This window comes from Gymnodraco acuticeps, unplaced genomic scaffold (genome assembly GCF_902827175.1).
Source record: "Gymnodraco acuticeps unplaced genomic scaffold, fGymAcu1.1, whole genome shotgun sequence".
NCBI lineage: Eukaryota > Metazoa > Chordata > Actinopteri > Perciformes > Bathydraconidae > Gymnodraco > Gymnodraco acuticeps.
In genome coordinates this window covers 233,718-261,321 of record NW_022990035.1, presented here as the reverse complement: position 1 = coordinate 261,321, position 27,604 = coordinate 233,718, and the positions used below count along the sequence as shown (strand labels likewise).

The 27,604-nt window shown below is 42.0% G+C and overlaps 1 protein-coding gene across 2 annotated transcripts in view; it reads left to right on the top strand.

The window, feature by feature from the left end:
* Positions 1-4,337: 4,337 nt before the first annotated feature.
* clcn1a (chloride channel, voltage-sensitive 1a) overlaps positions 4,338-27,604 on the top strand; it is a 35,547-nt gene continuing 12,280 nt past the window's right edge. Inside the window, exons 1-16 of one of the 2 annotated variants that reach the window (XM_034215090.1) lie at positions 4,338-6,223; positions 6,300-6,431; positions 6,720-6,848; positions 7,700-7,833; positions 8,239-8,313; positions 8,458-8,536; positions 8,779-8,904; positions 9,765-9,849; positions 10,057-10,158; positions 13,956-14,040; positions 23,193-23,262; positions 24,361-24,471; positions 25,751-25,964; positions 26,167-26,300; positions 26,529-26,620; positions 27,394-27,498. In XM_034215090.1, the coding sequence (XP_034070981.1) occupies positions 6,133-6,223; positions 6,300-6,431; positions 6,720-6,848; positions 7,700-7,833; positions 8,239-8,313; positions 8,458-8,536; positions 8,779-8,904; positions 9,765-9,849; positions 10,057-10,158; positions 13,956-14,040; positions 23,193-23,262; positions 24,361-24,471; positions 25,751-25,964; positions 26,167-26,300; positions 26,529-26,620; positions 27,394-27,498 (1,764 nt within the window). In that variant the 5' untranslated portion in view covers positions 4,338-6,132. The remainder of the gene's footprint in view (positions 6,224-6,299; positions 6,432-6,719; positions 6,849-7,699; positions 7,834-8,238; positions 8,314-8,457; positions 8,537-8,778; positions 8,905-9,764; positions 9,850-10,056; positions 10,159-13,955; positions 14,041-23,192; positions 23,263-24,360; positions 24,472-25,750; positions 25,965-26,166; positions 26,301-26,528; positions 26,621-27,393; positions 27,499-27,604) is intronic. The other variant, XM_034215091.1, reaches the window with a different exon arrangement.

The following is a 27,604-nucleotide window of genomic DNA, read 5'->3' as shown; positions in this document are numbered from 1 at the left end:
GGATTAGTATTTTTTGTAATCGTTTGTACAGAGACGGCAGAATGAGAGACACTGCTAGAGTGTGCTTCCCATGCCCAACGTTTCCATGATTTTGGTTAGTTTGCTGGTGCAGCAGATCAGCATTGTTTGCATATATGTTTTGTAGCGGGTTGATGTCAATGGGTCTTAAGAAATTCGAAAGTAATGCATATATTAATAGAGCCGTGACTACTCCTGCCGATGCCATTTTTAATTCCTTCACCCTATGATCCTGAACATGGTCCTTTTAACACCAGGATGGCACGAGAGCACAGACGTGTGAGCCCAGTGGATGACCTTGGAGTGGAGGGAAACAGGAACAAACAACAGGTTGTTTGGACACTCGCTAGGTGCCGGGTTCAACACATTTGCTTGTTTTACATCTGACTCTACTTGCCAGAAAAACGCTCCAACCACACCGTTTAGTGGAAGGATGGTCTTGGGCTCTACGGCAAGTGGTTCTGGGTCGTAAATGCGAGACAGAGCATCAGGTTTTTGGTTCTGGGATCCGGGACGAAAAGAGAGTGTGAAGTGAAACCTACTGAAAAATAGTGTCCTGGCCTGGCAAGAGTTGAGGCGTTAAGCTTTTCTAATGTACTCCAGGTTTTTATGGTCTGTCCAAACTAAGAAAGGTTGCTCTGCCCCCTCTAACCAGTGTCTCCATACCTCAAGGGCTGCTTTTACAGCTAACAGTTATTTATTTCCCTCATCATAGTTTTTCTCTGCCGTTGTCAACTTACGCGACAGGTAGGCACACGGGTGCATCTTGTTGTCCTCCACGGATCTCTGAGACAATACTCCTCCAATCCCCTCATTGGAAGCATCGACTTCGACCACAAACTGGCGCTGGGGATCCGGGATGGTGTGTATGGGAGCTGTGGTGAACCTTTCCCTGAGGCGCTGGAAGGCGACGTCAGCCTGGGGAGTCCATTTGAAGGGAACCTTAGGAGATGTAAGAACATGCAGAGGGGCAGCAACAGGTCTGAAGTTTCTTATAAACTTCCTATAGAAGTTTGCGAACCCAAGAAACTGCTGGACCTTCTTCCTGGAGTCTGGTGTTGGCCACTTGGAAACTGCACTGGCTTTTGTAGGATCCATCTGTATCTGATTTGGTGAGATTATGTATCCTAAAAAAGACACCTTTCTGCGTGGAACTCACATTTCTCTGCCTTGACATATTTGATTCTCAAGCAGTTTCTGCAGAACCTGACGGACATGGTTAACATAGGATTCAGAGTCTGGTGAGACAAAATATCATCAAGATACACAAACACAAAAACATTCAAAAACTCTCGCAAAACCTCATTCGCAAAAGCCTGAAACACAGCCGGTGCATTGCACAGTAGGGGTGTAACGGTATCCGTATTCGTCCCGTACCGTCACGGTTCGGACGTCACGGTTCGGCACACACAGTCACACGACGAATACGCATTTTTTTTACGAGTGGGAAAAAAGTGTCATTCAGGGCAGTATCCACTACACTATATATAATCCAGGGGGCGGTATTGCGCCTAAAAGCTGTTTGCCAGCCGCCCTTAAACAACAAATGAAGAACAAGAAGAAACACAATAACAAAACGAACAAAATACAAGAAGAAGAAAAGTTAGTATGGCGATTTCAGATAACACACAGGAGCTAGAACCCACCTGCTTCTTTTAAATCAGCTGTGTGGGAACATTTCGGGTTCCCTGTGGACTACAATAACGATGGAGTGCGAGTGGTCGAGGACGGTGTGTCGCCGTTGTTCTACAGTGGTGCGGTATGCTAATGGTAACACACGCCAAACATGCTAAATCATATCAGAAGGCATCACCCAGATTTGCCAATCACCGGAGCCCGGCAAAAGACAACAGCAGTTCAACAGCTGATCCCCGCCGTGAGACCAAAATAAATAACGGAAGCTTTTGGCATATGTTTTTCAACGACTTTGCGCTCTTGAAACACTTTCTTATTATTTATGATGTCATATTTTCAAGACATTCTTTTTAGCTTTACAGCTTGATGAAACCTTTTGTTTGACATCAGCCATTATAGATAATATGGCCATCTGAGTGTACTGTGTATGGTTTGTTTTTAACTGTTTAATACATGTAATTATTCAAAAAAGAGTTATTTAAAAAAAAAAACTGAAACTTGCACTACTGTTCAAACATAAATAACAACAAACCTGGAATTATGCATTTGGGACTTTTTTTTTGCTTTTTCTTGTTGTACCGAACCGTGACCCCCAAACCGAGGTACGAACCGAACCGTGACTTCTGTGAACCGTTACACCCCTATTGCACAGTACAAAAGGCATTACCAGATACTCATAGTGGCCACTCTGAGTGTTGAATCCTGTCTTCCACTCATCCCCCTTCCTTATTCTAACCAAGTGGTATGCATTTCTTAAGTCCAACTTGGTGAATACTTTGGCAGTCTGAAGTAGTTTGAATGCAGAGGACATGAGTGGCAGAGGATAGCGGTTCTTTACCGTAATGTCATTGAGAGGACTGTAGTCTATGCAAGGTCTCAGAGACCCATCTTTCTTTCCTACGAAGAAAAACCCCGCCCCGGCTGGAGAAGATGAAGGGCAGATAATCCCTGATTTGAGTGAGGAGGAGATGTAGTCGTCCATTGCTGCTCTCTCTGGTCTTGAGATAGAATAAAGTATTTCTTTGGGAATGGGAGCTCCCGGTCGGAGATCAATGGGACAGTCAAAAGATCGGTGAGGAGGTGACATGGATTTCGATTTGTTAAAGGCTTCCTTTAAATCGTAGTAACATGGAGATACTTTCTGTAAATCAGGATAATCAGGATGATCTATAATAATCCTACCAGGATCAGTTGGTGCATTAACAGGCCTTGAATTTGTACACCTGTTAATACAATCCTCTCCCCACCCTTTAATTTTCCCGGAACGCCAGTCAATGTGGGGGTTGTGGATCTTTAGCCATGGAAAACCCCAAATAATCGAATGCTGAGCAGATTAAAAAATGTGGAACTGCATAATTTCAGTGTGGTCCTTTTTACAGTAATCTGGATGGGTTCTGTGCCATGAGTCACTGTAAATAACAAACGACCGTCTAATGCACTGGCGTTAATGGGCGAGATAGAGGAACAGTTTTTATCTTTAGCTGTTTGACTATGCCCCAGTCCATAAGACGTTCGTCAGCTCCTGAGTCTATTAGCACCCCTTGGTCAATGTCCTGATTATTTATGAAAATGTCTACCTGGGTAACGAGACGAGGAAGAAAGTCTGTGGAAAGTTTGCTCACCAGCGCCCTCCTCTTGGCTGGTGAGCATGTTCTTTTCCCGGACAGGAGTCGAGTTGGTGATCCATCTGGCCACAATAGAAGCAGCAGCCCTCCCGCAGACGGCGCTGCCTCTCCTCCAGAGAAAGCCTGGTTCTACCCAACTGCATGGGTTCGTCTGTGTCAAGCGGAGGCGCTGTCCTCCGACGGTCCGAAGCCGCGGGCTTGAAAACTTCCCCTGGCGGAGCGGCTCTCTGAGGAATGCCCTGGAAACTGGGATTTCCGTCACGGGTGCGCCAGCGCTCTCTCTCCCTTTCCCGAAGTCGGTTGTCGATCCGGATGGACACAGCGATGAGAGATTCCAGGTCCCGTGGCACCTCCAGAGGAGCCAGCTGGTCCTTTATCGGATCTGTAAGTCCAGTCATAAAGGCGTCATGGAGAGCCGGAGTATTCCACCAGCTGTCCGCTGCCGCCGTGCGAACCTCGATTGCATAATCAACCACCTGGCGGTTGTGCTGGCGCATCTGAAGAAGTCTTCTGCTGGCTTCTGTAGCAGGCGAGGAGTGGTCAAATATGCGACTTATGGTGTCTATAAAGTTGGATAATGAATAGCATAGCTCGGATTTTCTGGACCATTCTGCAGTAGCCCAGGCTGATGCTCTTCCAGGATAAACGCCACTTTAGCATGGTCTGATGAAAAAGCCCCTGGATTGTGTTGAAAATGCAGATCGCACTGCACAAGGAAGGCTCTGCAGTTGGAGTCTCCGGAGAATCTCTCCGGAAGAGCCAGCCGTAATGAAGAAACAACCTGGATCGGTTTGACAGCGTCAGCAGGATCCTCGACAGGAAAGCAGTGGATGACGTCACCGGAGGAGCAGTCTGCAGATGAGCGATGAATTTATGCATGTGATCCGTCAGCTGTTGTATCTGTGAAGAGACGGAATCTTGGAGCTCGGCCTGGCGTCCTACAAGCTCTTTAACTCCTTGGCTGATTAAGCCCAGCTGTTCCTCATGGTGAAAAATCCTCACGCCTTGGGCTGACAGGGCGGCGTGAAGTGTCTTTGGGTCGGCTGAGTCCATTGTGGTCGGTTCGTTCTGTCACGAACTTGGAAACACAAGGAAAAGGACTCAAATGCACGACCCGGGAGACAGAGGTAAAGTATAAGTAATATACTTTATTTCCAAGATATGTATACAAAAAATTATCGACACTCTTAACGAGGTGACAAGAAAATCGCTTACTACATGAGGAACAAAATGTACAAAGAGTTTCAGGAGCATGAATCAGGCTTGAGACAAGATATGAAATCGCTGGTAAGCAGACTACTGGCATGGAGACAGGACAAGACAAACTGACACAAGACAAAGGAAGGCTGGGGAATTTAAACAAAAGGTAATTGGCACAGGTGGAAACAATCAGGGGCGGGGGTGACGCTGATGAGAGCGGGAGACACACACAAGGATAGGGAGTGAAGGGACCTGGAATGAAATGCAAAAGGTGAGTACCAAAATAAGACAGGAAGTGGGAGACAAGACAAAAAATGATTAAACATAAAACATGACTGAACTCAACACTTTTGACGGGACACAACAGTGTGTTAATCCATCTATCCATCAATCTGCCTGCATGAACCTGCTAAATGATAAGCTGTTAAAGGTTACTGCATAGATGTCCGAAGGGTCATCAACAGACACAATTTATCAACTCGTCAGTTGTATTCCTGGAGTTCTATTGTCTGCTGATGATGTACCAAGAATATATATGAGATTACATTTTTGGCACAGTGCTGGAATAATTCATGCTTCAGTAGTAGATGAATATCTAATTTGTGACAGATTGGGAATGATGAAATTAACTCAAGGTTCTTAGAAGGAAAAAGTACAGCTCTCACATAGCAAATCTATAATTTGTATTTATGGGTAAGAGATTCATTCTTTTTTTTCAAATTGTGATTTATGACTTCAGTGACCCCTGGTGTCCCTCATGTTACTGTAGTTGTCAAGAGGACTTTACCAGTAAAAACACTGGATGCATGAATATATACAATGCAATACCATGATACTTCATTATCGTTTCAAGACAGAATTTTCTTGCATCACAGCTGCGCGATGTGCAACACCAACAAGGAATAAGACAGTATGTTCAAGACCCTTTAAAATGTATTAGATCTTGGATTTAACTCAGTATTTAACTCGCTGGACACTGTATTTCCGTTTTGATGTGAACAATTCACATTAGCTGTTCAGGACATGGTTAGTGGCAGAGGCAGTGTGTTTTTGCATTTCTGGTTGACTCATAGTTTTTTGGGGAAAATAAACTACAGAAAGGAGTTAAGATAAAAGTAGTGCATGAGGGCATCTCCTACTGAAACAGATAGTTGTGCTAGTGAGAGAGAGTTTAGGATTGATCTCTCCCGCAGATGTCCAAGGCAAATTTCATGGAGTCTGTCCAGAGGTGATAAATCTAGAAGCAGAGCCCATGTTTCCGCTTCCATTAAAGCTGTTTGGGTCAACACGTGGTCCTGTCTATTTTTGACCTAGTCTCTTCTCTACCAGTGTGCCAGAAGGAGAGTACTACACTGTTCATTCTCACTTTCACAGGAACTACCTGTACATGGTTATGTCTGATGAACGAATGCACGATTTGTGGAATGATTAATGGATTGGTCGACAGCTCTATGGGGAGTACCAAGAGAACCAGGGAGGCTCCGGGAGACGGGAGGCCACACGCCTGCTGACTGAGAGACAGATCAAGAAACATGGAAACCACCCTCGCAGCCACGGCAGGACAAGACATGGCCGACGTATCCACGGTCAGAATGGATATCACAGCAGACATCAGCTTGGCTATTACAGCAGGCAGAGGAGGCGTCAGTCCGCCATGGACGCAGAGGGCGAAGAGCAGGATCAAACTGCTGAACCCGACCCCACGTCCTCCACGAAAAAGAAACGCTCCTACTCCAAGTGTAGAGGTGAGCATCCCTAGGAACAACAAAAGAAGGTCAATAAACTTTACTACTACTTTGTTGTGGTTTTTGGTTTTGTCAGACTGCATAGCACGGGTGCAGCGATTCCTGGTGACCAGGTTGGGAGAAGACTGGATCTTCCTCATTATGCTGGGCATCACAATGGCGCTGGTCAGCTGGACAATGGACTATGCCAGCACAAAAAGCCTGCAAGGTAAGTCTACAAAACCCAGAATGCATTGCAGATCTAACAGAGTAGAGTAGAGGCCAAGCTGGAGCAAAATCGCTTGGATATTTGCATCTTTCTTTTCTTCTCTGAATTTTGTTATTCTTTGTTTCATAACTTATTTACCATCTTCTGCATCTTTCTTGCATTATTTGTATTTCTTCCTAAAGTGCAGCTATTCATTCATTTATTTTTAGCCATTGTTCTTTTGTTTATAATTTCCCAATTTCCCCCCTTTTTTATCACTTCCTTTATCTTCCTTCCACCCACCTTCAGCCTATAAATGGATTTATGGGGAGCTGAAGGGGAAAATCGCCTTGCAGTTCCTGGCCTGGGTTTCATATCCCCTGATCTTCATCCTGTTCTCCTCCCTCTTCTGTCACCTGGTCGCTCCTCAGGCTATTGGTCTGTAGCCCAGTCCTCCTTATGGCTGTGTTCTCTGCGCTCGTCTACCTATAGTTTCTGGTCAATTACCTCTAAATGATGACTGCATATTAGACAATGTACATTTAGTCTGCAGCATCACATATTGGAATAGTCATCTCAGCTAATCAGTGAAATTAGATGCTGTAGCATTTTATTGAAATGAAACCCTGTGGAGTTTATCCCTTCAGGGTGCATTATTCAAACTGACAAGAATGTTCTTTATCTAATAGGTTTATTACTTACTATTTTAAGCAGGTGTAGAGAAAGTGCTTAAAATGGGATCTTGCTTCTTTGTCCAACATTTCACATGGCTGCTGCTATACAGTCGCTGTAGAGTCAACGGGCATTTTCTTTTCAAATGTGGCTGTACAGCTGTGGGACATAAGCTTCAGACTTGGGCTGTCAAAAATAATGTTGTTTAATCAAAACACTCCAGTGAACGGGACAGTAAATAAATAAATCGACTAGGAAGTAAAAGACTTGTGACATGACTCGATGACTTAATTACTTGTATGTGTGTTTATTTAATGCTTTCAGTTTAAATATAAAAAATATCCAACATTGGCAATGTTGTCAAACATCATTCAGCTTGGCCTGATATCACATGTATCTCTATTTAGTTAAAGTGATGTTGTGACCATAGTACTGCTTGTTGACGCTCCTACAATCAAAAATAATGTTCTTATTCTTATGTTTTTTTGGAAAATATACTTACATTTTAAATATATGTTTACAGGCCTTCTCTACACAATTTTGTATTCTATAATTCAAATGATTCAATGAGTCCCCTGTTCCCCTCCAAACAACCTTTTGTTCCCCTTGTGTCTCAGGTTCTGGCATCCCAGAGCTGAAGACCATCCTGAGAGGCGTGGTGCTGAAGGAATATCTAACTCTCAGGGCCTTTGTTGCTAAAGTCATCGGCCTGACGGCTGCCCTGGGCAGCGGGATGCCTGTAGGCAAAGAGGTGGGTCAACCACATTTGTATCATTGATTAAGTAACTAATCTCTTCCTGTATGAAGCTGTCAGAATATCAATGTGCATTTCCACACAATTGTCATCTATTTATTTAAAGGAAAGTAGAACAAATATGAAAAGGTTGAAAATGGTTTGCCCCTGCTTATAGTAGATACCTGTTCGTCTGTCCTACATATTATTCATCAGTATTCACAATAATAGCTGCATCAATCAAAACGATAATACATCACAATACAATGTAATCCAGGTAAATGTGCAAAATGGCTTCAACACTCCCTCTACCTTTTTCATTTAATTCAACCATCAAGTGCATCTCCCCTCTGGTTTTTGGTATTGTACTGCACACACTGCTATAAAACGTTTTTGAATGAACTGTACTTCATGTCCTCTCAGGGCCCGTTTGTCCACATCGCCAGTATCTGTGCTGCCGTTCTCAGCAGGTTCATGTCCTTCTTTTCAGGAGCTCAGGTAAGCTGATGTTAAGAAAATATTGAATTTCAAGCAACTGTTACCTGTGATTATAATACAATGTGTACTGTATGTATACTCATCTATATGTCATCTTTCTGTTCTCTCAATCCTCCCTCCTCTTCCTCCTCTCTGGATCAGTAGAATCCATACTGTTACACAGACATCCTGACAGTGGGCTGTGCTGTCGGGGTGGGCTGCTGCTTTGGGACTCCACTTGGAGGTACACAGTCTTCTCTGTTCTCTGTGTCTCTCTCTTTTGCACATCCCACATCTTCCCTCATTTGTATATACCCAGTACATTTATATTGTAAGCTATGTTCAAGGGGTTTAACATTTCTTTAAGTATCAACAAGTGTTCCATTTCACAGGAAAGACCAGGTAGTTTTACATGCACCTTTCCTGTTTTTTTTCAGTTCCTGCCTGTTTGATTGCTGCATATTTCCTTGTTGTCTTTTCCACCAGGTGTGCTCTTTAGTATAGAAGTAACATCCACATACTTTGCTGTGAGAAACTACTGGAGAGGATACTTTGCTGCTACATTTAGTGCCTTCATATTCCGAGTGTTATCCGTGTTCAACAAAGATGCAGGTACTGGTTGGAGAAAAAGTTTTCATAATTTTGACACTTATTTTAATGTTGTATTGGTGTGTGAGATACTGGCCAATATTATGACATGTTCTCTTTATCAAGCAAGCACTAGAGGGCACCCTTACTTCAAAAATGAAAACGCACATCATTTATTTACCAAATTGACAATGCCCTCCTCTAATATGAAGCAGAGCAGTATTTTATTACCTGATATGGGGGTCACCCAAGGGTCCTGAAGGAATGTTTAAGTGACTGCTGTGATCAAAATGGAATACGATGTTACTGTGTAATACACACTCAATCTATATATTAGTAGTAACAAGAATGTCACCAGCTATTTTATGCAATATATAGTCATTACCACCAGACTGTCAACTCAAGTGTCATGTGTTCCTTGCATTACTTGACTGAATCAATCAAACTGTTACTGGCCCTAACCTCCGTTAAATATAAAGTGTTTATCACAAATGTAAATCTACATGACCTCTTCTACTAAATTGAATATATTCTCATAACTATTTTAAGTCAAATTAAACTGAATAAATAATTTAGCGCACTCAATTTTGTAAGTAAGAATGGTATGTTAGTTTATGATTTCGAACAGACCCACACTCACACTAGAATGACCTTGTAATGCAAGGAAGTTGATCAGTGCCTCAGTAATACAGAGATGGTTGAAAATATTTGTTTAAATGTCCCTTTAAAGAAAATACGACAGCAGCCGCTGCTGTAAACCAATAACTATTGACAATTCTATTTAATAATCATTTTATGATATTTGAGTCAAAGTACCTATCCTGTACTTTGATCACTACAAAATGATTGTGTGAATTTCCTCTCTCTTTTTTCTTGTTTTCCAGTAACCATCACTGCTCTGTTCAGGACAAACTTCCGCATGGATTTCCCTTTTGACCTGCAGGAGCTGCCTGCCTTCGCCATCATTGGGTGAGTGGCTGGATAATGGAGACAAAGGCGTTCATGGCAGCGTCTTTGTGTGTGTGCTTTATGCAAATGTAGCATTTAAAACATTGAGAGTCCAATTACTGGTTCACCGTTTACCTCAAGGGGGGAAATGGAGAGACGTGCTGTATAACACACAGGCATGAACAAATGAATTAACTTGGCTAATGTGGAGTTTATTTGTTTTGGCAGGATCTCCTGTGGGTTCTTGGGGGCGTTCTTCGTCTATCTCAACCGACAGGTGGTGCTGTTCATGAGGCGCCCCAACGCCATGACACGCTTCCTCACCAAACAGTGAGTCTTTGCTCAAAACGCTTGATATACATTTTTACATTTGCTATAATTGAATTGGTTAAAGGATGCTTATGGTATAGGATTTTTACTAGTTACGCACTTAATCTACATTGACTGATGCCAAATCAAAATTAAATATGAATGAATTATTGAGTTTATATACAGTATATTACAGTGGCGGGCCGTGCATTTCACACCTAGGCCTTCAGTGATGTCCGACACAGTCCTACCTGAATTATTCCACCTCTTAATACCATCATTATGACGCCATGGCTCTAGAAACTATACATTTAGACAGAAACGCAGTATAACCGGGCGTTGCATCACCTTAACATAGTCAAGTACAACAGAGTTATATTAATATTTCCGAAGCATTTATAATCAATATATCCGCATTTACAATTAAGAGTGTTAAACTACCAGCTTTAAGATCGCTTGGATACTGTCAAAACTTAAAAATAAAAGGGGCTTTTAAGGCATTAGTCTACAAAGTTTTATTAAGTCCACCAAAAGTATGTGAGCTTTAACAAGTTTGTTCACTAAACAGCGCATTGTCGCACCCAAAGCAGTTTCATTTAAGAAACGTGACGATAAAGACACAAACTATTCACTGAAAATAAAAGAAAACAAACAATTAATTTGCATTTGTTCATGAGGATATATTTGCGACAGTGGTGAAAGTGTATTCCTAGCCCTGAATGTCCACTTTGATAAAGGTTCAACCAAAACAATTCAACAAGTCTCCTTGAGTACTTTTACTGCACAGCTGAGCCAGTGCGCCACACACATCTCTATATCTCTTGCAGAAGCATCAAACATTTATTTTTTATATATTTGTCATTTTAATTACATATATATTAATTCGTTAATATTGATTTAATATTAACGACATAAAATGACAAAAATATATTAAAATAAAAAATAAAATGCTTTGTACTCACCAAAACAACTGATTATTTGAACACAAAATCCATCCTCCTTTCTTTCCTCAAGAAGACTTCAATGACTCTGTTGTACAGTTTATCTGTGCGTTTCAGTTCCACCAATAAGTCATTTTCTATAGACATGAAGGCTAATGATGAAAGCCGAGTCTGTCCAGTAGAATTTCTGGCATAAGTTTTAATTCGCTTTAAGGCCGAGAATGACCGCTCGACAGAAGCAGTGGACACAGGGATAGTCACTGCCACACATGCCAATGTGTAAAGCTGCCCCATGCTCTCACTCAGATTTTTCTGCTTAAGGAAATCAAGGAGATCAGTGGGACTTTTCCCTTCAAAATCAGTCATGGCATACATTACAGTCAGTTCTGTTTTTAGCCGGGACAGATCGAACAGTGTTCCGTGACTCTGTGTTAATTTGGCTAAGGCTGTTTGCGGGAATTTTTTCCGGTAGGTCTGAAAGTGCTGGGGGTCCAGGAGGGAGAGAAACATTAATTTTTCGTGGTCTTGAAACCTACTCCGTATCTGGCAAAGAATGTTGTCCAGAATATTGCTGTGGAGTTGTTGGTAGTATGCGCGAAGGTCTCCTTGTGCTGTACGTGGGCCTCTGCGTGCGCTCGGACCATTTGAGATGCGCGCTGTGTCCTCGTAGATCTGACGAAACTGGCACCTCTCTCGCTCAATTGTGTCACAAAACTCGTTCACCCTTGTCAGACAGAATTGTACATCCAATGTTTGTTTCTGTAGTATTCCAAAGAGCACATCTGAATGCTTAAAAAATCCCATTGAATGTTTCAAGCAAAAAACAAAACTCAAAATCATCCAGACGTGCATTAAATCCATCAGCGCTAAGCATAGTATCCCCATCATACTCCTCATGATGTTCCAGTATGTGGTCAAACACCTCCTTTAGGGAAACTCTCTTCTCAAAGACTGCATTGACCAATCTCGATGTATATTGCCACCGCGTTGGTGAAACATTAGGAAGACGACGCTTGCAAATGTCATCCAGCAGTTGCGTGCGCTTAGGGGATCTGGAGAAAAATGCTGCAAGGCCATTGAGGCTGGCAAAAAAGACCTTGCATTCTTTAAGCTTTGAGGCCCCTTGAGTCAGTACTACATTTAGTCGATGTGCATAGCAGTGAATGAATAAGGCCATAGGTGCCCTCTCCTTAACTTTAGCCTGCACCCCATTTAGTCCAGATGCCATGACCGCTGCGCCATCATAACACTGTGCCACAACTTTATCCAGACTACATTCATATTCCTCCATGAAACGGAAAATAAGAGCGGCAATGTCATCAGCTCGCTTGCCGCTTGTAACATCTTCAAATCTGACAAACCGCTCCTTGACACCTGTGTCCGTCACATAACGCAGGACAAGTGCCAGCTGTGCTACATTACCCACGTCTGTCGTCTCGTCCACCATAACAGCGACAAAGGGTGCTTTTTTAATCTCCATTTTGATCTCTTCTCCCATCACTTCAGCAATAGCATAAATCAGGTCGTTTTGTATTTTGCCTGACGTCCCAGTAAACACTTTGTTTGTGGACAGGTGGTAATGCAAGTCTGTGTTGTTCTCAGCAAGCAAAGAAGAAGCTCCACGTAGTTTCCTCTGTTTCTGGACTCGGCGCTTTCATCATGTCCCCTAAATGAAAGTTCCTGTTTACCCAAAAACAGGACACAATCAATCAGTCTTTTCAATATTTCCCTATTTTTGTTCACCCTTTCGTTGTGGAGCTCCGTTTCCCGGCGCACTTGTTCGTTGAGCTGTAGATCCACTCGGGTGTCCCCAAAGGTTTTCAAAAGCACCATTGCTTGTAAGTGCCCAGCCGTGCTTTGGTGTCTCGTTGCTGCCTTGGTTAGACAACTCAAGTTTGCAAATCCAGTGTGGCTCCAAACACCAAATCGATCATTTGCAAATAGCAGGCATTCCCAGCAGTACAATTTGCAGTGCCTCTCGGAGGCTGTGAGCCAGGGGTACCGCTCGTAGTTAGTGATTTGAAAGTGGCGGACAAACCCTTTCCCCCGCTGTGATAGGCTCGCTAGCGTCGGGGTTGGCCGTTCTCTTCTCACAATGTCTAGCTTTTCTTGAAAAGTTCGTCTTGAAAATGGCGTTGTAATTATATCTGCGACCAAATCGATCTCTTCTCCTCCTTCAGCCATTGTGGGTTGAAAAAAAACAGCTTGTAGAAATCTACACAAATTAGCTCGTTCAAATTCAAGTTCAGTTTGCTAGCTCTACATAGCTCTGCCTCTCAATAGTGCGTATCCAATCAAAAGACGTGCACGTGCTGACGTCATCGTGCTAGCTGGCCCGTTGTCGCCAACTCAAAATCTGATTGGTTAACGCCACAGTTTTGTTTCCGTTCACTTTAAGCTACAGGCGCCCGCACTGTTGATTCTGAAGGCCTAAGGGCAGATTTCTTGGACCCTGGCAACACATTATGGCTGAAATATGATTGGATAAAAGCTCTAACATAAAGGCCAGCCCTCCAAATCTTGTTCTGAGGCTGGAAGCAGCGCAACCAAGAGGAAAGCTATGAAATGAAAAGAATAGACTATGGGGAATAATTTAATACATATTTGTGGAAAAAATATATCAAAATTACATTTATATTCTGATGATGTTTAGGCCAGCAGAGAAGGCCTTGCTGGCCCTGACGGCCCACCACTGGTATATTATATGCTTTAATATTATTGGCAGCTAATCCTAGGTTTATACTGAATTTACAGTTTGAAGTATTTGTATCTATTAATTGCATTTTTCCTTGTAAATGTAGTGTTTGAGTCAAAAATGTTGTTCATGAGAAATAATCCGTTATTATTTATATTCAATTTTCTTCTGTTCCCCCCCAGCCGGCTGATTTTCCCTGCTGTGGTAACACTGGTCATCGCCACCCTGACCTTCCCACCTGGGTTTGGACAGTTCATGGCAGGAGAGGTCAGAGATCATATCTTGTTATCCCACATTTCAGTCATTCAGACAGGGAGACCACAAGGAAGTCGTCTTTTTGTCAGTTTATCAACATACAGCACCAGGAAATGCCACCCAAAGAAGCAATTATCAGGACTAGGGATGTCATGAGCAAAGTCAATACCACATTTCTGGACACAACACAGTACCCGGTTTGGTACATTAGCGTTGGAGCTGTAGTGCGCTATGGGCTTGTGTCTAACTTTGAAGTGAGGACTTCAGAAATAAATTGTGGAATTTCATTAGTGTATCTACCGGTACATTTGTGTTATTTTGAAATTGTGTTAATGCAGAGTATGCCTGCTTTCAAACAATACAGATCAACGTTGTGCTGTCCAGTATCCATCTGCAGGCCATGAAGAAAAATATCCAGAAAGCAAAATGACCAACATTATTATATATCATATTTGATGTTATTGGATTCCTTCAGTGTGAGGCATCATCACAGAGCTGTAGACGTAATAAATATAAGCCTGCTGTGTTGAATTTACGGAAGCTACATCACAGGATCAAAGCCTATCGAAGTTCAAACTGTGACCTACCAGCTTCACAGGGAGACACCAACATGAACATTTCCCTTGCAGCTTTGAGGGGAACAACCACAGCCTTTGATCTGACAGTGGTAACACCAATCAGTATTAAATAATTGAGAAATAATACATTCATTTAAATCTACAGGGCTGTTTTAACACGGTTTGCCGAAAGCCTCATTATTTTCAGTGTTTGGCAAAGTGTGACAACGAGCTAGATAAAGTGTGTCACCAAGATGATTCTAATAATTGGTATTAGGAAAGGAGCTGTAAGCTCTGCTGCTAAAGCAAGAACCACATCTATGCTTGAATATCCTGAGCACCATCAGCTTACTAATATGCATATGTGGCCTTACTGTGATGTCAGTGTCTGTGCTTATCCTTGATTGGATGGCTTGTTCCCTTTTTCGTGAACAACTGGAGTTTTAAGGTGAAAGCTCTTACAGCTATAGTTATAGATGTGTAGGGCAGCCCAATTTGGAAAAGAGGATCTGCACCTTGCAGCGTTGTTTTATTAAGTCAGTAGAATGCAGCACCTCAATATTAAATTGAGAAATGTATCTTAACATATGTTGCCTTTTATCAAATACTTCCTGACATTTGAAAATTGCACTAGTCCATATAACGATTTTTATTGTCAATAAAATGTGCAGCTCCCACCTAGTATGAGCTAGGCGTTTGTCATTTGCTTTTGTAACTGCATGTATATCTATCCGTGTGCATATGCGAGTCAGCGACACCCTAACATGTTTCTCCCCTTGCCCTTAGTGCATATCTTTCACGCCCTTATTGTATAAACGTCGCACACCTTTTTATAACAGCATTGGCTGTTAAGTAAAGTGATACATTTAAAACATTTCACTTAAGAAAAGTAATCCCATATATATTTTGGGAAATGAAATGCTTCCAATCCAACTTGATAGCACAGCGCAGAGTGACAGCAGCAGCGGCAGCTCAGAGAGAGGAGATTAAAAGCTACATGAGTTGTGAACCAGACGTGAACCCAGAACTTCAAAAAGGCGCAGGATAGCCTATTATTACACCCAGCTCCGTCTAAGGCTCACAGCAGCCTTTCACAGAGCAGATCCTCAACATCTCCCTTTCACACACCGAGCCATCAATTCCAGGCTCTCCATTCAAGTGTAGCTCAAGGAGGAAGCAGAGAAAATGAAATGAAGTTGGCGTTGTTTTCCCCCGTGTGAAGCAGATGTGAGATGTACTGTGATTTGTGCCTGTGAGCGATTCAGCGGCATCTATGCAAATGTGGTGCAAAACGCTGCAAAAGTGAATTAGTCATTCATGAGTCATCTAAAGAGAATGAGTCATTGGACACGGCCACCCGTACCCGTCTGCTTCCAGCTTTACGGATGACTTCCTGTCTGTTTGTCCCACTTGACTTTCTTCCTCCCTTCACTTATTTTTACTCCTTTCTCATACATTTCCTCCTCAACACATTTGTTTCTATTATTTATTTGTATCACTCCTCTCTCTTTGGCTTCTTCTCCCAACTCTTCCTTACCCAAAGCTTCCTCTCACATCCCTCCCTTATTCTCTATTCCTCCCATCCTTCTCTATCACTCGCTTTTCATCCCTCTTTTGACTCTTCCTTCTTCTTCTCCAGTTTCTTTACACATCCCTGTCTTTCTCCTCTTCACTTCCTCTTTAATTATCATCTAATTCCCTCTACCCCCCCTTCTCCCACTTTACCCTGTCCTTTTCCTTTATCCCCTTATTTGCCACTTCTCTCATCCATCCCATCCGCTTCTCCTTCCTCTCCTCCCCCTCTCCAGCTGATGCCAAGAGAGTGTATCAACTCCCTGTTTGACAACTTTACGTGGACAAAGATTTCAGGGTCTTCTCCGGTGGGTTTGGGCCTCTCCGCCGCCTGGCTTCACCCTGACGTCAGCGTCTTCGTCATCCTGCTGCTCTTCCTATTCATGAAGGTGTGTGGCTCGCTCAAAGTGTAGGCTTTTTTGCTGGATTGGATAGGGGTTGGATTGATGGTCGAGTGTGTGATTGTGTTTGGATTGGGCAAAAGTGTGAATGAGTGTACTTGGCTTTCTCCACCTGACGTAAGCATTTACGTCATCATCGTCCTCCTCTTCATTGGGTGCATCTGTTGCAGGTCACTCATGTGGTGTGTTGTTGAAGTGTGTGTGTGTGTGTGTGTGTGTGTGTGTGTGTGTGTGTGTGTGTGTGTGTGTGTGTGTGTGTGTGTGTGTGTGTGTGTGTGTGTGTGTGTGTGTGTGTGTGTGTGTGTGTGTGTGTGTGTGTGTGTGTGTGTGTGTGTGTGTGTGTGTGTGTGTGTGTGTGTGCGTGCGTGCGCCTTTGTCTTCCTCTTGTCTTTCTGGCCAAGGTCAACAGTTCTGGAAAGCTGCCAGCAGTTCTAGCAGTCTTGTGTTTTCTTGTAAGCAGCTGCGTGCACACACACACACACACACACACACACACACACACACACACACACACACACACTGGATAATCACACATCCCTTCTATCTCAGTAGTTATCAGCAGTGGCATGACCAGAATTCTGGTGTAGGTTCTGGATTGAATGTGGGGGACAGATGACTACTAACAGACTAGGAACTACCCACATACATGTTGATAACTACCCCACGATAACAAAGCAGCTTCAATACTTTTAATAAGCGGCATATATCATTTTAAAATAATAATACAAATAATAATAATAATTCAATGTATTCATATAGCCCCTTTGAAACATAGCTACAAAGTGCTTTGACATAAAAATACACAAAGAGCAAGTGAACTAAACAATAGCATCTTAACATAGAAACACATAGAAAATAATAAAATGCATATATGAAGAATAAATCACAAAAAAAAAATCACAAAAAAGCAAAAGTGACTTAAAAGTGCTGACAGATTTTGCAGCCCTAATCTCCTCAGGCAGGTTGTTCAAACCTCCAGGAGCTCTGACAGCAAAGGCTCTGTCTCCTTTGTGTTTGAATCTGGAACTTGGAACGACCAGCAGCGATGCCTTTTAGGATCTCAGGGTGCGGGACTGGGCATTGGGCATTAACAGCTCAGATAGATAGCTTGTGGTGAGGCCTCGCGAAGCCTTACAAGTCAGCAATGGAATCTCAAATCGATTCTAAAAGCAACAGGTAGCCAATGCAAGGCGTGATCGGTGTGATATGGATATATTTCCTGGACTGGGTTAAAATCCTTGCAGCAGAGTTTAGATGAGCTGGAGGGAGGCAAGAGGGATTTTTTTACTTATACCAGGAGGAGTCAATTGCAGTAATCTAATCTAATGGTGATGAAAGTATTGATGACAGTTTCAAGAGTTTGGGTATTTTAATCGTTAAAGCAGCATCAGGGTATTTTAATCTTTAAAGCAGTGTCAGTGAACTAACTGGTTGGAAGAGAACAAGCAGTGTCATAGAGCTTGTAGCCTCAGTAACTAAATCTAGCATGGACCGGTATATAAAATCAGGCAATTAACTGATATGAATATGGATAACCTGAGAGCTGTCTGGTGCCTTTGTACTGAACGTTCTCTTGTGTATTTATTGAGCATGTGGTAAGACCTAATGCCAGGCTCCCACTGAAGAGCAGCAACTGCCCACGCCCATACAATGAGTGGGTGGTGTCAATACCACCCAGACAATGTCAGTGCCGAGCAGAGGTCGCGTTAACCGAATTTTTTTTTTTTTAACAATGACGGACAAATCTGAAAGCAGTCCGTCATTACAGATTAGAACAAACTCGGAACAGCGCCAAAGTTTCCCCGCAGCGAGGCTCCGGTGTTATGCCGTAATATGCATGCCCTCCAAAAAGGAAATCATACCGTTTCCAAACCTAACTGTGCCGTACAAATCATTGAAATGTCTGTTTTGGCTTTACGCTGTGCACGCTCCCGCGAGGTGCAGCAGCCATGCATAACACGGCGCATGTGAACTGTCCCCCCCGCCCCCCGTTGACAGTTCACGAGCATGCTTCCCCCCCCCCCCCGTCAGAGTTGTGTAAAGGCCGACGGGTAATTCTGGATTTTGACAGAAGTTTTACGATCCTGTCCGTCAAAATGACGGGCAGCGAAAAAGTGTAGCGCAACCTCTGGTGCCGAGGACCTCATCTGAAAGAACTAGATGACAGTCCGACTGGAATTGAATAGAGCTGAGAATAATCAATAGATCCAAGATCACACACACAAAAAATGTGATTTTTCCAATATTGTCCAACTCATTTAGGCCAAATGGGGCGAAGCCTGCGAGCTAGTTCAGGCAGTCAACTCGAGCGCCAATGATACATTAACACGTGACGCACCTCGTCCCTCTTACAACCAACCAACGCATTCTCCTAAACATGCCGCTCTATTTCAGCTGCCAGATCTGCCTGCCTCTGCCTCGCTATTGCTGCTGCGTTTGTGCCCTGCTATTGCGTTCACATTGCTACTGCTGCTGTGTTTCATGTTGCTACTGCTTGCCTGTAAATGATTTTATGAAGCCGGATTGGACAACAACTCCAGCACTGTTTCAAGCCTCATGTTTGACATTTGATGTTTTAATGTCTTACGGTAAAGTAGTTAGCCTCCCACTGTTGTTAGGTTGTTACTGTTGTTAGGTCGTTACTGTTGTTAGGTCGTTACTGTTGTTAGGTAGTTACTGTTGTTAGGTTGTTACTGTTGTTAGGCGTTACTGTGTTACTGTAGGTCGTTACTGTTGTTAGGTCGTTACTGTTGTTAGGTCGTTACTGTTGTTAGGGTTACTGTTGTTAGGTCGTTACTGTTGTTAGGTCGTTACTGTTGTTAGGGTTGTTACTGTTGTTAGGGTTGTTAGTCGTTACTGTTGTGTGGTCGTTACTGTTGTTAGGTCGTTACTGTTGTTAGGTCGTTACTGTTGTTAGGGTTATTACTGTTGTTAGGTCGTTACTGTTGTTAGGTTGTTACTGTTGTTAGGGTTGTTAGTCGTTACTGTTGTGTTGTCGTTACTGTTGTTAGGTCGTTACTGTTGTTAGGGTCGTTACTGTTGTTAGGTCGTTACTGTTGTTAGGTCGTTACTGTTGTTAGGTCGTTACTGTTGTTAGGGTTGTTACTGTTGTTAGGTCGTTACTGTTGTTAGGGTTGTTACTGTTGTTAGGTCGTTACTGTTGTTAGGTCGTTACTGTTGTTAGGTCGTTACTGTTGTTAGGGTCGTTACTGTTGTTAGGTTGTTACTGTTGTTAGGGTTGTTAGTCGTTACTGTTGTGTGGTCGTTACTGTTGTTAGGTCGTTACTGTTGTTAGGTCGTTACTGTTGTTAGGTCGTTACTGTTGTTAGGTTGTTACTGTTGTTAGGGTTGTTAGTCGTTACTGTTGTGTGGTCGTTACTGTTGTTAGGTCGTTACTGTTGTTAGGGTCGTTACTGTTGTTAGGGTTGTTAAGTTAAGTTTTATAATGGTTGGGAGAACCTTTCTGTTTATTTTAGCATCATGTTGGCTAAAATGTTGGTGACATTCTTCTGTATACAAACATACCATGCAATGTCAAGGTCAGCAAGAATGATCAAGGTCATTACTTTTCTTTGTACAATATATTAATAAACCAATTATTGTGACAGACCTAGTTGTCATCCCGTTCTAAAATACTGACCTACAGGGAAACAACAGTGTTGCCACCATCAGTTAGACTTGAAATGTAATCTAGACAGAAACACATGTCTCTAAAAATCAAAGCTGTTCTGAAGGCAAAAGGTAGCCCTCCCCGTATTGTTCCTCCTCTGTGACCAGAGCCTCTGAGTTCAAGTGATTCATGTATAAAAAACACAGTCAGACAGACAGTGTCTGGTCTCTAAACACTGTGAGTCCTGACCCACAAACAGTCTGTTGGCTGCTGAAGGAACGGCACCAAGCTGTTGCTGCCTCATGTTTGAGGAAAATCTGCAACTTCTCAAGAGCTCATGCAGAGCACAGTGAAGAAGTGAGAAACTGCAAGAGCAGATTCTCAGTCAATACAGAAGAAAACTGTTCAGAAGACATGGAAGCCACATTACACTAAGTTCCATTTACACTCACATGTGCTTGATGGTCTTTCTCAATGTCTGACTTACATGTTTTATTGGTCAGTGTTGTGAGTTTGAAGCTTAAGATATGAATAAAAAGATAAAAAATGTTCTCCACTCTGTTATTGGAAATTCCATTTCCCTTTAAAGAGTCAATGCCGGCCTATTCTGTTTTTTGCATTGTCTACAGTTAATCTAGGCATAAATGCCACATAAATAATCCTATCAACAGGATATCAAAGTCTGTCACTCAGCGTCCTAGGCTGCATTAGTTTAGTCATGGTGTTTCTCAATGAGCAGAGCGGCTCCCTGTAGTGAACACTTCATTTAACCAAAACTGAGAGCAGCTGGCTGTTAAAACTCTTTCACAGTACACACACAAACACACTCTTGATCTTCCTCTCTCCCCTGTGTTTATGGTTCTCTCTGGCTCTGATTTCATTTTCTCTCTCTTAGTCCACCACATAATTATACTTTTTAGTTTGTCTTCATTTAATTTAAACTGTCAAATGATGTGCTAGGCAGGTGCACTGTAATGAAGCAAAACATAATTACACATGCTGAATATAAGTGTACTTTTGTTTGAATTTCGGTAACATTTTTGTTAAATTAGCATTTTTTCCAGGTTGCAGACTCAGAAACCTGACCTGGTCTATATGCAGTTGAATGTATTGTAATCCAAACAATAGGAAGAACACTTTCCATGAAAAACTCATAATTGACAATTTTGCAGAAAGTGGCAAATAAAACACGTCATTTGTTTATCAGAGTTAGCAATAGTTTAAATGTATAATGTACAACCTGATTTTTGGGCTCAAAATCAGGTTGTGACTAACAAACCAGGGTTGAAATATATATTATATTTATAAAAAAAACATAGGTACTTGATTGTGAAAGAAAAATGTGAGAGTATTAGTTTATCAGATTATTTTGTCAAACCACAGACAGATTTTTACGACACATACAGTATACAGTATATTTTCTATATAGGAGTATAGATATACACTGTTGTTTTTATAGTTTTTTGTTCCATGTTCAGGCAGCTTTTAAACAGCTTCTGTATTGGATAGATGTATCTGTCAAACGGTTACCTTTTTTAAGTGACCAATGAAGGTGAGTTGGAGCTTTAAGTTCAGTCCGTATTATTATGCCTATAACTATTTTGACTTCTATCCCTTTATGGCACATTAACAGCACCTTGTCACTCCATCTCCAACTTGTCCTTTATCAAACAGTGATCTTACAATATTTTACTAATCTATTTTAGGATTTGTGACTCTGAATTTAAGTGTGTGCTGAAGGCCTGTGTGTGTGTTGTGTGTTTCTGCGTGACTGTGTTTGACTTTTGGGATTAACAGAGAGAAAAAGACTGAGTGCAGTCCTCTCTGCCATCAGGACGGCAGCCACCCTGTGAGAGACGCCGTAATGAGCTGTTATCTTGTACCACAGTAATTAAGTTCTCAAACGACGATGACAATCGATGGTAATCTGGACCGCTAAAATGCTAATGTTGTGTTACTCTCCCAATCCCTTCAAATCCAATTGAGTATGTGGTGCCGGGGACAGAAAGCTGGGGAGTCGTTCTCTCTGCCGAACATCCCAAGTGTTGCTAAAGGTAATCATCATCGCTGATGAGCTCTGCAGCCAAAAACAGAGGGTATTATTAAGGGAGCTATTGCAAAGGTACACTTTGATGAATACAGATAGTGTTTGGAGACAAACACGGTAAGTAAAATCTGAAGGGTTTATTTTAGAGAAGTATTAGTCATCAGCCTCCACTTCTGGGAGACAAGTTCAGCTACAGCACCATCCTCTGCAGCTTCAGTGGAGCAGCTGTTGATGGATGCCTTGCTCAAGGACACCCAAGGATGATTGGGTCCCCTCCACACACACACACTCACACACAGATTATCCACTTCTGTGGCTCATTAAGCTGTGACTAAATGAATGGATTGTTTTTTGTTTTTCTCCCACTCAAACACAACCACGCAGAACAAAAGGTCTTAAGAGCGCATGGACTTCATATCACTATGCAACACGAGCAATAAACTAATAAGCAATCCTACTAGTTTTAGGGCTGGGTAAGCTGCCGCAAGAAAATAGATAATATTGGAAATTAAAACATGGAAGAAGAAAAAAAGCTTCCGACCTGTTTGCTCTTTAAAAAATCACAGCATGGATTGAGACTTGTTTTCACGCTGACTGTGGAGCAATTTGACAGCTTGGTGACACTGGTGTGATGTTAACTTTAACTTCAGCCACATTAACCTGGAATGCAGAATACATCGTTTGGTCACATCATGCTTTTCCCCAAATGTTTATAAACAAACAATCAAAAAACGACGCGCAGCATTTCCCCCACGTTTCCTAGTGTTTGAAATTGAAAAGTGGGAAATGCCATTGGATTTTCAGTCTGCAGCCGAAGGGGAAAGCCTTGAATACTCATCTTTAAATCAAACAATGAGTTGACTGGCCTGTATGTTGATCTGAAGTTAATTTGAGGCTGCACACTTTGGTTTTATTGTTTTCCATCAACAGCTCCTAGTTTCTTCTCTTGAACATGTTGTATGGTTTGTGTGTTGCAGTTCTGGATGTCTGCTGTGGCCACCGCCATGCCCATTCCATCTGGGGCGTTCATGCCTGTCTTCATACTGGGTGAGAATGTACACCAATAGCCTTTACATGAAGCAAGGTTTGTGTGGGGGGTTATTAAATGATAATACATTTCGGTATCAATCATTTGATAGCTTTCATTTGCACGTTTTTGCTCATTAGTAGCCAGTTAACGGCATTTTTCAATTGATTGAGCCGCCTGCAAATCAGTTATATTTCAAAATACTGTTTTTATGGAATCACGGTCGTTGATGTATTATCTTTCCCCTGAGATATTAGGCTCTTATTATTCAGATCAACATTTTAGGAATCTGTTTATTTGCAGTTCATCTGTTGTTTTTGTAGAGACCTTTACACATGCTTCACTTTAAATGATTCATCATTACAAGCTGCAAACAACTTGAAATGGATCAATTCAGCTCCAGATAGGCAGTGTCATGTTTTGTGTGTGCTATTCATCACGCAAAACAACAGCAACAGTTTCCAAACATGCAAATGAGACCATTACATCGGCTTCATGAAAAATGAACGAGCATGATAGTTTCTTAACAGACAAGTCTCTCTGACTAATGATGTTTGGGCCATTATCATGTTGGAAAGATTTCTTTAATCAGCCTGTTCACCATCTGCTCCCACAACAAACACTGATGACTTGAGGTCTGTTTGGAAAGAGATGAACGGAGGCTGACAATCTTAATTATTTGTTTCCACATGTAACAGATTACCTTGCTATATTACATATATTTAATTTAAAACGCCACTTCAAGGTCATAGGCCCAAATCCAAACTGACCCCTACCCCCCCCCTTATAAATAATACAAAATGAAACTAAAGTGGCAATTCTTATTTTTTGATAATCTCTTGTTGTTTTTAAATCTTATTTTACGAGCTGTTTGGTTTTTGTAACGTCTCTGTAAATATACAAAACTTTACAATCAGATGCACAACTGTACTGTTTTCTAGACACGGTTATACATAATAAATAAATCATCAATTATTAACATCAGTATGAATTTAAGCATAACATTGTTGTGTGTGTTTTGTGTGGTTTAGCCTACTATTGAATTGTTTGATGTTGAAAGTACATGAACTTTGATCTGTTTGAAAGGTTACCTTCTTCACTTTTCTCTGGTCTTGTAGGGGCTGCATTCGGCAGGCTGGTGGGAGAGATCATGGCCACGCTGTTTCCTCATGGGATTGTGTTCGATGGCATCCTTTACCGCATCATCCCAGGAGGGTACGCAGTCATTGGTTAGTCTCCCTTTCCACCTCCTAGCAATTCACTTATTTAAAAAAAGCATGAATCAAAGCTGTCTGCCTCGTCTATTGCAAAAATTGATAAAAAGCCAATCTTCAAATGATGAAACAAACACTCGTTTGATACTCCTGAGTGCACACAAAAACATTAAACAAATACAGATATGTTATTGAATACTCCTCCAACAGTTATTTGTTATGAAATGTAATCTCATAAATTCAGAAGGACAGAATTACACTTAAACTGATGGCGTTTGGCATTTCTATAGGTTGTATAGATACGTGTGCATGATTTGATATATACAGTAATTATGCACTGGAAGCAGTGGAGACGCTGCCCACAGGTGATTGACAGCCGTAAGACGAACCACGAAATAAATGGATTTTTTTGTTGTAAACAGTCCCAACTGTTTGTGCATACATGTGCTAACCCAGCTTGATTGCACTTTGCTTACTATCATTTCTTAAAAGGGTAGAATATTGCGTAACATCTGAGTTATCCTGTGCATCCCCCGCCCGCCCCCCCCCCCCCCGTCATGACTCCACTAGAGAGGGATTCCCCGATCATTTCTGAAAGTTTCTCATCAACGGGGGGGGGCTGTCCCCGGCCCGTTGCACAAACACACACATTATGTTGGTGACGATCTGACCTTCTTGCAGTTCACAGCATCTGCCTCTCCCAAACTATATTATTAACTTGGCTCAACCGCCCCAACAAGAACCAAAGTATTACACGTTATGAAATGTTTTTTTAAGCTGTTCTGTCTGCATTTCCTACTTTCTTCTTCATGCTGTCAGGCGAAAGGAATGTTAATATGTGGTCGTTTCACTGACTATTTATAGGCAAATATGGGCGTTACGCTTGTTATCAAGTTGTCCTCCCCTCCTTATCTTCCTCGTCTCCCTCCCTTTTCTTTCCACCCTTCCTCTCCCTCCTCTCCATCAGAGCATGTGGCCACTTTGTTCTGACAGTTAAATGTCACTGTGGGTTCCCTCCGCCGCCCTCACCTCAGCCGCCGACCCAGAAAGGTTGCCTTCCTTCAATCTCCCTCTCTTCCCACTCAGTCCTTTGTTTCATCCTTTTGTATGTTCTCCTACTCGCTCTTCAGTATTCTTCTCTTGAACTTTGTTTCCTTCCCCTCTCAAACCTTCTTATTTGCTTCCCTTTCATTGCTTCCTCACTGCCTTTCCACCTAATTTCTCTGTACTCCCTCTCCTTTCTATCCATCCTTCATTCTACCCACTCCCTCACCCCATCCCATATCTCTGACAGGAGCGGCAGCTTTGACCGGGGCTGTGACTCACACGGTGTCCACGGCGGTGATCTGCTTTGAGCTGACAGGTCAGATCTCCCACATCCTGCCCATGATGGTGGCAGTAATCCTGGCCAACATGGTGGCCCAGGGCCTGCAGCCCTCCCTGTACGACTCCATCATCCAGGTCAAGAAGCTGCCGTACCTGCCGGAGCTCGGCTTTGGACACATCAGGTGCGTGAGGAGTTCAGATTAAAAAAGGGTTGTTTAAAATGTGTGCTATGTCAAGAAGTAAGGATTTGTTCCCACTTACAATTTCATATCAAACGACACCTGTCCTTCCAAGTTTACGGTAAAAGTCCATTTGCTTGTGCACTGCTTGTGTGTTTACAAGTTGTTTGAGTGGACAACCACCATCTGTGTGTCTGTCCTACAGCCAGTACAACATCTTTGTAGAAGACATCATGGTGAGAAGGGTGAAGTTTATTTCGTCTCAGTCCTCGTACAGAGAAGTCAAACATCTGCTGGACTCCTCCTCAATCAATTCAATCCCACTGGTCGACTCAAAAGGTAAAAGTTCATTGTAAACAGAACTACCATAATACAAAATGAATGTATTTTGTTACATCTAATATGCGCTGTACAGTAAATATCATCTAAATCTAAACACTAATCTACAGAACCAAATCTTTAACTTAGTTTACCTTACTTCATGTTTTTAAAGAATATTTTTGAGCATGGCAGTTTTGCCACTGTTGAATTTAGTGTGGTTATAATTATTCCTCTTCCTGCTTCTAGACTCTATGATCCTATTGGGCAGCATTGACAGGTTGGAGCTCCTCGCTCTCTGTGATTGGTGGTTATCGCCAGAGAGAAGACTCCTGATGCAGGTAAGGTAAACATTAACATAATAATGCTTAGTCAAATGAATCTTCTACTTTGTTGCTTCTGTGCTTTGTCTCAGGCTACATTTGAGTATGAACTATTCACATCTTAAACCGCACTGTAACTTTTATCCATGTATTTTTTCTTTTATTGTTTCTTTTATTATCTTTTCTTTTTAATGACTGATTTTAAATGCCATTTTCTGAATGTCTTTCATTTGTTGTAAAGCACTTTGAATTGCCTTGTGTTGAAAGGTGCTATATAAATAAACGTGCCTTGCCTTATGCAGACAACTATCCAGATATAAAAGTAATTGATAATGCAATGATCAGCTAAACTTTGTACCTACTTATCAATTATCAAACATTTCTATGATGGTTATATGACAAAAAAGAACTTCAAAAATCCTTAATAGGATCTTAACCTACCCTTAGACCTGTCATTTGGATAAAGGAAACATCTATAAAAGGAAACCCTATTTAGAGTAATTTCATATGATTGTATTGTAAATCGTTTTTCAAATGTCCATCATGTGGCTCCTTCGATGTGGTGATAGACCATAGGAGCATCATTTAGTGTAAGCAACTGTATTGTGCTGGCTGAAAAGCCTTTCTAACATGAGGAGGAAATGTGCATACTGCACGGTGTTTCATCGAAGAATCCCAAATGGGGTAAACATAAAACTGGAAATAAATCAGGGTGTTAAACAGAGTAATAGTTTTGTATTCACACTGCTGATGCAGTCTGTATTGATCTGTTTTCCTGGGTGTGTGTTCAGGGTCAGAGCCTACAGGAGCAGAACCAGTCCCAGGAGCACAGCTGGGAGTCCTTCGCCTATGTAGATGAGGAGGAGGAGGAGGAGGAAGAGGAGGACGGAGAGAAGGTGGGGCTCTGATGTGCTACAATCTTTTTTAAGCCATAAGTTTGGTTTTAGTACACACCATTTTTTTGTATTTTACTCATTGATAAATAAAACACTATTATTAACT